The sequence below is a fragment of the Wickerhamomyces anomalus genome (genome assembly GCF_001661255.1).
Source record: "Wickerhamomyces anomalus NRRL Y-366-8 unplaced genomic scaffold WICANscaffold_1, whole genome shotgun sequence".
NCBI classification, from domain to species: domain Eukaryota; kingdom Fungi; phylum Ascomycota; class Saccharomycetes; order Phaffomycetales; family Wickerhamomycetaceae; genus Hansenula; species Hansenula anomala.
This window is the reverse complement of record NW_017567110.1, coordinates 1,765,654-1,777,579: the sequence shown is the minus strand read 5'-3', so window position 1 is coordinate 1,777,579 and position 11,926 is coordinate 1,765,654. Positions and strand designations below refer to the sequence as shown.

General features: G+C 35.1%; 6 protein-coding genes across 6 annotated transcripts; 4 read left to right on the top strand and 2 right to left on the bottom strand.

The window, feature by feature from the left end:
• Nucleotides 1-825: 825 nt before the first annotated feature.
• On the top strand, nt 826-2,385 carry BNR1 (formin BNR1; the record flags this gene model as incomplete). The annotated part of the gene is made up of 1 exon (XM_019181343.1): nt 826-2,385. One exon carries the CDS (start codon nt 826-828, stop codon nt 2,383-2,385), a length of 1,560 nt encoding a protein of 519 aa, XP_019041539.1.
• A 234-nt stretch (nt 2,386-2,619) lies between these two features.
• DAD2 (Dad2p) lies at nt 2,620-3,017 on the top strand (the record flags this gene model as incomplete). The annotated part of the gene is made up of 3 exons (XM_019181183.1): nt 2,620-2,758; nt 2,810-2,869; nt 2,920-3,017. The coding sequence occupies 3 exons, from the start codon at nt 2,620-2,622 to the stop codon at nt 3,015-3,017; spliced, it is 297 nt and encodes a 98-aa protein (XP_019041538.1).
• An 80-nt stretch (nt 3,018-3,097) lies between these two features.
• NUP133 (Nup133p) lies at nt 3,098-6,604 on the bottom strand (the record flags this gene model as incomplete). Its single annotated transcript, XM_019184397.1, has 1 exon — nt 3,098-6,604. The coding sequence occupies one exon, from the start codon at nt 6,602-6,604 to the stop codon at nt 3,098-3,100; it is 3,507 nt and encodes a 1,168-aa protein (XP_019041537.1).
• Nucleotides 6,605-7,040: 436 nt separating this feature from the next.
• On the top strand, nt 7,041-8,223 carry RPF2 (rRNA-binding ribosome biosynthesis protein RPF2; the record flags this gene model as incomplete). Its single annotated transcript, XM_019186670.1, has 2 exons — nt 7,041-7,054; nt 7,107-8,223. The coding sequence occupies 2 exons, from the start codon at nt 7,041-7,043 to the stop codon at nt 8,041-8,043; spliced, it is 951 nt and encodes a 316-aa protein (XP_019041536.1). The 3' UTR covers nt 8,044-8,223.
• Nucleotides 8,224-8,237: 14 nt separating this feature from the next.
• MTD1 (methylenetetrahydrofolate dehydrogenase (NAD(+))) lies at nt 8,238-9,409 on the bottom strand (the record flags this gene model as incomplete). Its single annotated transcript, XM_019186124.1, has 1 exon — nt 8,238-9,409. A coding segment is annotated over exon 1 (703 nt), but the record flags the coding sequence as incomplete, so codon positions are not given.
• Nucleotides 9,410-10,496: 1,087 nt separating this feature from the next.
• GYP1 (GTPase-activating protein GYP1) lies at nt 10,497-11,594 on the top strand (the record flags this gene model as incomplete). Its single annotated transcript, XM_019180696.1, has 1 exon — nt 10,497-11,594. A coding segment is annotated over one exon (1,098 nt), but the record flags the coding sequence as incomplete, so codon positions are not given.
• Nucleotides 11,595-11,926: the final 332 nt, after the last annotated feature.

The window sequence follows — 11,926 nt, the reverse complement described above, 5'->3', positions numbered from 1 at the left end:
CAAACTTTGATCAATCATTCATCGGGTAATTCAAGTCCTCCTTTATCTCGAAATTCTTCTATTTCAAGATCTAAATCAACGGTTTCTTTGGTGGGAAAATTTGGTATCCCTATTGAAGTGAAAGGAAACATAGATGGGGAATCTTCATCTAAATCTAGCGGAAGCTGGGAATCAGTAAACTTGAAATCCGGAGCTGTGTCTAATATAGGATCAAATAACATTCATGGTACTGAATTAATGTCTAAGAATCCATTCATTGGATCCAATAACCCATCAAATCTCAGCATCAATTCCATTTCAGGATCACAAGAGTCATTAGCCATCTCTTCAGGAACCAATAGATCAACAGAATCAATTGTCAGCTCTAACCTATTACCTCCTCCTCCTCCACCACCTGCTTTGCCAGAATTTTTAAAGTCTTCAGCTTCACTTGCATCATCTTCAAACACAATTTCCTCATCAAATGTGTCATCAATACCATTATTGGGGTCGTTGAAGCCAGGAATACCAAGTACAGGCTCAGAAGTTTCACTACCACCACCTCCCCCAGCTTTACCAGACTTCTTTCAACAAAGAGCTAATAAGTCTGCACCAGAACTATCAATTCCTAAAGCCCCACCACTACCTCCATCACTCTCATCAACAGCACAAAGTTCAAGCGTTCCACCTCCACCTCCACCACCTTCACTTCCTGATTTCCTGGTCAAACCCAAAGCTTCAAATTCTGCTCCAGCTGCTCTTCCACCTCCACCACCTCCAGCTCCACCACTGCCTGGTGCTGCTAAATCTGACTCCAAGGACGGGCCACCACCACCTTTACCAACTATGCTTTCTTTGAAATCAAACCCTGAATCAAAGAAGGCCGCATTCAAACCATTGTCAAATATATTAACACAAAAGAAGATTGATGAGATTTCAAAATCACTACACAGACCTTCCAAAAAATTGAAACAATTACATTGGGAGAAAATTGATAAAGTTGATCAAACGTTATGGGGTGAATCGACTCATTCAAGAACTGATGAATTGATGGAATTGGGTATTTTGAAAGAAGTTGAGGATTTATTCACTATAAAGGAAACCAAAAAGAAAGTATCACCATCAAGTGCAACTGCTAAAACTGATAAAATCACTTTCCTTCCAAGGGATTTATCACAACAATTCGGTATTAATCTTCATATGTTTTCAAATTTCACTGAAGAACAATTGATTTCCAAAGTTATTAAATGTGATTATGATGTTTTGAATAATATTAGTGTTTTGGAATTTTTCAATAAGGATGAACTGAATGAAATTGGTAATGGATTGCTTAGAAACTTTAAACCTTACTCTACTGATTTTGTTACTGGATCAAAACCTGAAAAGGATGTCACTGTTTTGGAAAGATCTGATCGTATATTCTTGGAGCTTTGTTACAACTTAAGATTTTATTGGAGATCAAGATCTAGAGCTTTATTGATGATTAAAACTTATGAAAAGGATTATTATGATTTATCAAAGAGAATACAAACACTTGATGATGCTGTGAAATCTGTGAAGAACTCCAAAAACTTGAAGAATATTTTTATCTTAATTAGAGAGATTGGTAACTTTATGAATAATAAACCCGTTGAAGGTTTCAAGTTAGCATCGTTACAAAAATTGAACTTTATCAAGGATCAAAATCAAAATACTTTCCTACAATATCTTGAAAAGGTAATCCGCAGAGCATATCCAGAATATCTCAAATTCATGGAGGAACTATCATCACTTCAAGATTCATCAAAAATATCTGTTGAGCAATTATCAGTTGATATTGATGCTTATATTAAGACAATCAAAAGCGTGGAAAGATCCGTTGAATCTGGTAATTTAAGTGACCCAAAGAAGTTACATCCTGATGATAGAATTGTGACAAAAGTTTTACCAAGATTGCCTGAAGCAAAGAGAAAGTACCAACTTTTAGAAGATCAACAGAAGTTTGTTATTAGTGATTTTGAGAAACTGATGAAATATTTTGGTGAGAACCCATCAGATGCTGGTTCTAAAGCATCATTTTTCCAAAAGTTTCAAGAGTTTATGAATGATTTTAAAAGAGTTCAAAAACAGAACCATGAGGAAGAGCAAAAGATTAAGATTTATGAAAAGAGAAAAGCCATGATGTTAATGAATAAAAAAGCGAGAGAGGAATCAAGGGGCTCTGTAACAACTGATGGTGAATCAGATGTGGATGGTAAACAAGAGGAAGATGTTGTCGACAACTTATTGAGAAAATTGAAAGGAGTGACCAATGAAAGAAGAACAAGCACAACTACATCAAGCAGATCAAGAAACATGGATCAAGAAGATACAAAACTACTTACAAGAGCACAAACATTACTAGAGGGAACAAAGAACATTACATAATAGTGGAAGCTATACAATTTGCATAGATATACATACGACGTAACAATTAATAATTAAATATAATGACGGGTTTATGAGGCTTTAGTTTTTTCTTTTGCGTGTAGTTGTTAACTATGGCTATACTTGACCGTTACGCGTCTTCGCGAAAATAGATTTGAAAAAAATCAAAACAAAGTACAACTTCAACTCTTATATGTTATCTGATGTCCCTCAACTTCAATAATCCAACACAAAATGTCTCTTCAGCAAAGGATATCGGAAAAGAGAAAAGAACTTGACTCCTTGAACCAGATTAAACAACTCTCAGAGAACTTGGCCACTCAGCTTGAACAACTCGAAGCTAAACTTGATACACTTTCAGAAGGTAGTGAATGTAAGTACACAACCAAATGCTTTATTGGAGTTTAAACTAACTCTCATTCAGCGGTCGCTATAGTGCTTTCGAATTGGAACAATATAATAAAGTCTGCCTCATTAGCATCCAGTAAGTTTTGTGCTACTATTTTTCAGTGAACTAAACTAACACGTTACAAGTGAGTCTTCAAAACTACACTGAAGGTGATTATGAAAACAAGGATGATCCCCCACTCCCTGAAACTTTGGTAAGATTGAGAATTGATGAAGATAATTGAAGGCTGGTGTTGGAAAGTCTGTTTACGAAGTCTATGTTATAATGTACAATATATTTTTTGAATGCTCTTATAAAATCTAACTATTCGTTATTTTCAATTTTTAAAGTGTTATAATTGATAACCTTTGATGCACCACTTCTTTCATTTGCAGTACCAATTAGTGCTTTGATCCATTTATCAAACGAATCACTGCTTGCAAAGTCTTGAAGACGTTCATTTTCAGCAGACAATTCTTTCTTCAACTTTGGTAGATCATGCGAGCCAATAAATTTGAACCTTGTTAACAAAGCACTATCATCAAAGTTACCGATCAACCTCTGAACGTCAGGTAATGATATTTGGTAACCATTATTCAATGTGTATAACTTATCTTCAAAAAACTTAACCAAAGTTGTGAATAGCACTGTTTCCTCGGCACGCTCCTTAATATAATCATCAGTCTTGTTTGTGGCTGCTAAAATTTGATCCCAATCGTCACTCAAGATTGCTCTTCTCCATATCAGTCTTTCATTTAATTCTTTCTGATCAACTGAAAGATTTGATAAATGTAGTAATTTCAATGCATAGAAATGATTAAACCTATTATTTTCACGTGGTTTCAAAAAGGTGAAAGTATCAATTAGCTCATTCACAGATAATGATTTGTTAGACAATAGTCTGGAGAGAGCTCTTTCAAATGTGTTTTTAAGTAATGGGAAATTCTGCTTGGAATGGTACTGAGAAAATGTTTCTTGAACAATTGCATCAACTTGAGCAGCAGGATCACCGTCTGACCTAATAAAATCTGAGATTTGAAAATGCGCCAAATCTTGAACCTCGACATAGTCCAACTGTTGTTGGATATCATCAAGTAAGGTGGTGTTTGTGTGGACAGGATCGTTCTCTAGAGCAGCTAAAGCTCCCAATTTTGCAACGCTCAATTGCAAATGTCTGTTTGATTGTAATCCATCTTGCTTTTGAGTAACACCGAATAAAACTTGAGATGCCTTTGAATAATGTCCGTCCAAAATATCTCTGATCCAAGATATCTTTCCATGATCATTTTCTGCGAAAAACCTTTGTAAAAATTCCTTGTATTGTTGAAATGCTAGAAGCAAAACTTGGAATTTTCCAGAAGAAATGTAATAGTTGTACAATGTTTCTGCAAATTCATATCCAAAAGTGTGGAAATAATTATCAAATCTCATCAGCACGCGTTCAAGTTCTTCACCTTCGGAATTTTCTCTATCTTCGTCAGAAATTTCCACAAGTGACTTCAAGTCTCTGTAAGTTTCGGCAATAGCCAATGCTTCAGTTTTGGCACCAAATAAAATCAGACTCTTCGTCCAAACACCTGATCTTGACTTATATGAACTTTGATCTTTGTTGATGGAATCTTGAATATCTCTTGTTTTTGGTGTTTGCGCTTCTAACCACGTAAGTTTTTGTTGAAATTGATAAAATAGTATTTCAGTTATGGTTACCAACTTCTTTGTAGTTCTATCATCTGCAGCTAGTCCACGACATAATGTTGTATACTTGACAAAAACATCATCAATATGAGTTTGTGCAGAATGGGTTGTATACCACGGTTGATCTTTACCAACTTTGTCATTATCAAGTTTGAATAGGTCGTATCTGTATTCTTTTTCAATTTCTAAAACACTAAAGTAAATAGCAATAATCACATCACTGCCAACCTCTTCCAATTTTGAACCTTTGGAAATTTGTTCAAGGACACCAACAGCGACCGCATTTAGATGGAAAAGGCCATTAACAAATAATTCATCAAAGCTCTTTGATGATCCGTAAAGTTTTGAGAGTGATTTATTGACAATACCTATGAATGTGTCATTAGCTTGGTTTGTGGAAATAAGCTGATGGAACCTAGATGCTGCTGAAATTCTTTCAAGTGCACTTATGAGGTTGAACTTGACATCATCGCTGATGACATTGATGAAATTAGCTGCAGTATACTTCAAAAGCTTCTCTAGTTTTGCCTTTCTCAATTCTAAATGAGCTTGTAATGAAGATAATCTTGGTGGCAAATAAGCAGATGTTGAATTTAAAAGCTCTTCAGCAACTTGTAACAAATCTGTTTCAACTTCCTTTGAATCTATATTGATATCATCTGAAAGGTCAAATTTGATTGGGTTCTCAGAATCTTCTCCATAAAAGATTGCTTGCTCGATATGTGATTTTAAAAATGAACCAGTAACAATTGAATCTTCCGCTATTTCACCTTCTAGTGTATTTAAATGATCAACCCTCAAAACACCAGTTTGCCCTGCAATCAAATACAAGGAAGCAAGACGGGAGATCACACCATTATTTGTGGTTTGATCTTCAGCACCAGACCCTATAAATCTGATATTTGATCTAAATGTGATGATGTCTTCCCATTTTTTCTTTAAACTAGATGTATGGTCAAGTTTGCTAACTAGCTCTGATAAAACAACTGAGTTATCAAAAACAATAAATCCTGTCGTTCCTGGAGCTGGAACATATAATTTTGGTTTATCTGAGTATGGGGTAGTGTAGGTATTCAATTTGTAAGCTGAAACAATCAACAATTGATCCTCTTCCTTTCTAATAGTAAACAATAAGTAGAATGTTTCATTTGGACCATTTGGAAAGCTTGACAATACCAAAAATGCGTCTTGATTCTCGAAATTTGGAAGGAAACACATATCTAAAATCTCCAATTCGCGTGTTGCACTAGGATATAGCTCACCGACATGGTCAACAAGGGTTGGTAATAACTCTTTTTGAAAAACTTGTCTTGATTGACCATCTCTTGCGCATGACCAAACTTGGAAGTCACCACCTCTTGTTACTGTTGTTATTATACGTTCACCTTGACCCAAAATTGCTCCTGCCTTGACTGAAACGATATGTCTGGAAGGACTTAGTGTAGTGCTGAAGAAACCAGTTTGTCTATGAACTATCTGAGATGATGAAATAAATGGTTTACCAGCCGAGTTTCTTAATGACAATAGAATGACTCTCCCAGTGGAGGTTGTAAGTAAAACACCAGCAGGTTCAACATTTTCAGCTATTTCAATCGTTTCACGGTCGTATAATGAAATTTGATGATCGATTCCCTTGAAGTGTTGTAATAGTCCAAAAGATGAGGCTTCACCAACATTCTCATAAAATCTGATATGACCAGTGTGTGAATTCACAGAGACAACACCGGGTTCTTTACTACCAGCACTCGGTAATACAAGAATGACTAACGGTGGGAATCCATTATTTGATGGAACAACAGGAATTTGAATGGTGTTTGGGATGCTATCAGGTGAATTATAGTTCCAAGTATATATCAGTTCATCTGAAATCAAAAGACCATGACCAGTACGATCATCAATTGAACCTTGTAGCTCGAATGAGTTTGAGCCAAACAATGCAGTTGGAGAAGCAGCAAGTTTTGAAACAACATATTTCGAACTTCTGGTTAATTCTGTAGCGGCATTGGTAAATTGGTGTTGAAGTTGGGCTCTTGAATCATCAGAATTTGACTGCTTGCCAAAGTCAATCTGCGAGCCCCTCGGGCTCACATCAGGGCTCGTTACTTTCCTGGCACCAAAACTAATCTTTTGTGCCATCACTCTCAATGTGTTGTGGTGACTGAAACGATGTTGAATAATTTGTTGTTTACCTTTCGAATTCACCACAGCTTTCCTGATCAAAATTTCTAGCAATTTTCGCGAAAAAGATTTGGATCAAGATCAACACAGGGTAATGCGCTGGGTTTTTGAAAATGTCTTGTTACTACAGTGGTATAGCTCTTGTCGGAGAGGAAAAGCAAATTTTTGAATTAGATAATACTTGGATATTTCACTAAATTAATCACTTAAAGATTGTGACTTTAGGTAAATCACATCTTGGACTTAATTGAACAATTTTAGCCCTCGTAATTGATTTCCCCTCGGTTCTGGGGCTCATCTCATGCAAGAAAAAAAAATACAAATTTTTTTGATACTGTAGAAGAGCATAAAATTCATTTACTAGCATTTGTAACAATAAAATAGATCTTCAAAGATGATTAGAACAGTGTAAGTTACATATTAAATACACCAGAAACTCACAGCACTAACTATGGACCAGTAAACCAAAAAATGCTCGTTCCAAAAGAGCTTTAAAGAACAAAGAAGCAAAATTGGTTGAGAATACAAAACAGGCCCTTTTTGTTCCAGGATCCACCAGTAATAAAGTGTTACATGATACTATGGTTGACTTAAGTGCTCTTAAGAAACCAGATGCCAAAAGATTCAATAAAAAGAATGATGGTAGACCCTTTGAAGACTCTTCAAAATTTGAATTTTTTTCTGAAAAAAATGATACCTCGTTATTAGTCTATTCAAGTTCAAGTAAAAAAAGAAAGAATAATTTAACTTTTATCAGAACTTTTGGTTACAAAGTGTACGATATGATTGAATTGCTAATATCAGATAAGTATAAACTATTATCAGATTTTAGAAAAACCACTTTTGCTATTGGTTTAAAACCAATGTTCACATTTAATGGTGCAGTTTTCGATTCACATCCAGTTTATAAACATATCAAGTCATTATTTTTAGATTTTTTCAGAGGCCAAGTAACGGATCTACAAGATGTTGCTGGTTTGCAACATATTATTTCAATTACAGCTGCTGATTTCCAAGAAGGTGAACCTTTACCACAAGTGAATTTCAGAGTTTACCTATTGAAAACTTTCAAGAGTAGTCAAAAGATTCCAAGAGTTGAATTGAGTGAAATTGGACCAAGATTAGATTTCGCTGTTGGTAGATATGAACATCCATCACCAGATATGGAGAAGGAAGCTTTGAAAAAACCAAAAGAATTGGAAGCAAAAGTTAAAAAGAATGTTGAAACTGATTCTATGGGTGATAAACTTGGTAGAATCCATGTCGGTAAACAAGATTTAGGAAAACTACAAACTAGAAAGATGAAGGGTTTGAAGAAGAGATATGATCAAGTAGACGAAGATTTCGATGATCCAGTCTATGATGATGAACCAAGTGCTAAAAAGGCCAAGATCTAAGGTTGGAAAAGAAAATAAAACATTGTATAGTATTGATAAAATCTGGAAAGTTAATTTGCATTTTCTACATTGACTAAAATACTGATATAAATACTTAACTTAAACTCTATCCAAATAAAACGACAAACCAATCATTATTAGAAAAAAAAACCAAAAACACACGAAATGAAATATATGAGCGAATAATAAATTATTTTTTGTTGTTAACCAATCTCAACAAGTTTCTTAAAAGCATTGCGATAGTAACTTTACCAATCATTGGAACATAAAGACTGGCTTTTTCTTTTACATCTGGGTTAAAATTCTTTTCACTTGAAAAGTTGACAGCAATAGCACCGTCTTTAACAAACTCATTAGGGAATTTATAGTTTGGAGATGGAACACCAGTGATAATGACATCTGCATTTTTGGCAACTTCTTCTAAAGATAGGTCAACATCAACGACTTGGTGTCTGCTCAATTTCAAACCTTCACCTCTAGTGAATCTTTGAATACCATCCAAATCAACAGAATATACAGTAGCACCATCATTGGCCAATAATGCAGCTAAAGGACGACCAACAATTTCTGATCTATTAACAACAACAACTTGTTTACCATATAATCTATTACCATATGCCAAAAGGTTATTGTATACACCCAAATATTCCAAAATTTTGACAACAGCTAATGGGGTACAAGGAAGAACGGATTTTTGTTTCTCCTCTGCATCTAGGAATCTAACATTATGGTACATGTTTTGAATATATTTATGGTTCAAACCTTCAACATCTTTTTCCAAAGAAACAACTTGTTGTAAGTATTGATCTTGTCTGTTACCAAATACTGGAAAGTAAACCATTATACCGTCAACTTTATCATCTCCATTGGCGTCAATGATGGCTTCTTCTAAATCATCCTTGTTAACAACTCTCAATTCATAATCAAACCCAAGAGATTTGGAGGTTTTACCAGTCCAGTCAGCATACATTTGAGCAGCAGGATCATCATTAGCTAAAAATCCGACAAGTTTTGGAGATCTCCCCAATTGTTTGACACCTTCTTCAACTTCTGAGATGAAACCTTTGGCAATATTTGAAGCTAGAATAGTACGACCAGCTGGTTTAGATGTTGAATCTGACATTATAAAATATTATGATATGAGCTTTCTCAAGGAAAAAGGGTATGCAATGAAATGCTGTTGAAACACTTAGCTAGCAGAGACTTCAAAGAAAAGAGTTTTAACGAGATTCATCTTCATTTAAGTACATGTTTTGCTTGTGTAATTAATGCATTTATTAATCTTTTTGACTCGAAAATGTGATTGCGGTAGGGCCAGCAAAATTACATGGAAAATGTTTTTTGACAGCATTTGGCCACGAGTTGGCAAAACCAGGGAAGAGGTCTAGAAAACGAGAGGGTTTATTGTGTAGATGGTTTATTAAATCTACTCAACAGGCCTTCTTTGTATCCATTTTCTTACTGATTTCTAAAAGCTTTGTAAAGACCAGTAGCCAAACTATCCCGAGTGCTTCCTAACCATTCCCGAAACAGATTATTTCCCGAAACATCTTAAATTACTTTTCCATGAGAAATATGCTGTGGATCAAATGTTTACAAGTGCTCTTTTAAACGAAACACACTCTCTCATCTTCACTTTCAAACAACTTCACCGACCAAAAAGGCATCAATATCGTGTCCTATTGAGTTGTTTTCCCTCCAATTCATACTGTGTCAGTTTTGAGTGCAACATTGGAAGCATTTTGAGAGTTTGTCTCCCTGAAATTGCAAGATCTCAAGTTTGGACACATAGCATCTTTGGTATTGTTGTTCGAATTCCCAAATATCAACAACCATGGGCATACCAAAACAGAATCATAGTCAACCAGTGAGTATATGTTCTTCTCGGATTGTTGGTTTTTTAGTCTCTTTTACTGACAATTTAGGAAATGGTTCAGGTTTGTAAGTTGGTTATTCCATATGCAAGGAGTTTAACATTCGAGCAAAACTAACAATAACATATAGATCAAAACGAATTTGTTTTCGATGATGGAGGAGGTCGTGGTAACCCAAGTCATTCACCACATTCATTTTTGAGATCATTATCATCGGCATTCAAAGAGAAAGACAGAAACAAAAAGTCTGTAATTGCTGATGATATGAAAGTTGTTGGTGCATCCTTTTCCCATCTAGGTTTAAATGAGAAATCATCATCATCGTCATCCGTCAACCTTCCCAGCACTAACAGCTCTTCAAAACCAACTAAGCCAAAACCAAAACTTGTCGGTAGAAATTCCTTCAAACTGGAATCTCCATCTTCCACACCAAGACATTCTGATCAATACACCGATCTTGATGATGATTGGGATGCTGATGTTGACCAAGGTTTATCATCAGTAGATTCCCAACCAAAATTCTTTGAAAATAATCTTTCAAAATCATTTGAGTATCCAGTTTTAGGAAAGCATCATCACAAAAAAAGTTCATCGGGTGTAAAGAACCATGTTGATGGCATTATGAAAGACCCAGCAAACTCACTTTATACACTTTATGGACCAAAAATTACAAAAGAGGATCAATCAGTCAAAGAAATTGAAGAGTTGAACGCCATTATATCAAGATTCAACAGATTCAAAAAACTTATACAAGAACCTAATGTTGATTTGGCTGCGTTGAAAAAAATGGCATGGAATGGTATACCCACAGAGCTAAGACCAATCAGTTGGCAACTGCTACTAGGGTATCTCCCAACAAATTCAGACAGAAGAGTCACTCAACTTGCAAAGAAAAGACAAGAGTATCTTGAAGGTATCGATCAAGTTTTCAATGACAATAAAGAACCTGCAACATGGCATCAAATAGAAATTGATATCCCAAGAACCAATCCACATATCAAGCTTTACAGCTTTGAATCCACACAAAGAGCTTTAGAAAGAATTTTGTATCTATGGGCAGTGAGGCACCCTGCATCTGGTTATGTTCAAGGTATAAACGATCTTGCTACACCACTATTTCAAACTTTCTTGAGCTCATATATTGAAGAAGATGTTGATGTGGAATTATTTGATCCAAAAATCTTGCCAAAACATGTTCTAGACGCTGTAGAGGCTGATACCTTTTGGTGTTTAACAAAATTGTTGGATGGTATTCAAGATAACTATATCCATGCTCAACCAGGTATCATAAGACAAGTTAGTGCATTAAAGGATCTGATCAACAGGATTGACTCATCTTTATACTATCACTTGGAAGCGGAAAATATAGAATTTATTCAATTCTCATTTAGATGGATGAATTGTTTACTAATGAGAGAAGTTTCGGTCAAAAACACTATACGTATGTGGGATACTTACCTTAGTGAAACCAATGGGTTTAGTGAGTTTCATGTTTATGTATGTGCTGCATTTTTGGTGAAATGGAGTGATGAATTGAAGACAATGGAATTTCAAGAAATTATGATGTTTTTGCAAAACCCACCTACAAAAGGATGGACGGAAAAAGATATAGAACTTCTTTTGAGTGAAGCCTTTATTTGGCAGAGCTTATACAAAAATGCATCAGCTCATTTAAGAGCATAATAATAACGGTTTAAAATGTTTGTTGAAAAGAATTTTTGTAGAGAATATGTTACTTACACGTAACAATATGACAGCTCATCGATAAACCGAAAAAAAAATCTTGAAAAGTTTCAGGCCTACAAGTACTATTCAATCATGTTGATCTAATATAACAAAGGGGTAGTCAACTGAAATCCTTATTAATCCTTCGAAGGCACACCATACTGTATTGCTTAACTTTGAAATTTTGCTATTCAACTTGAGCAAAGAAGGGCGTATAGAAGGTTCCGATCAAAATAAGTCATCATATTGGGTTCCTATTCAAGACATCTCCAGGTCTTTGCAAG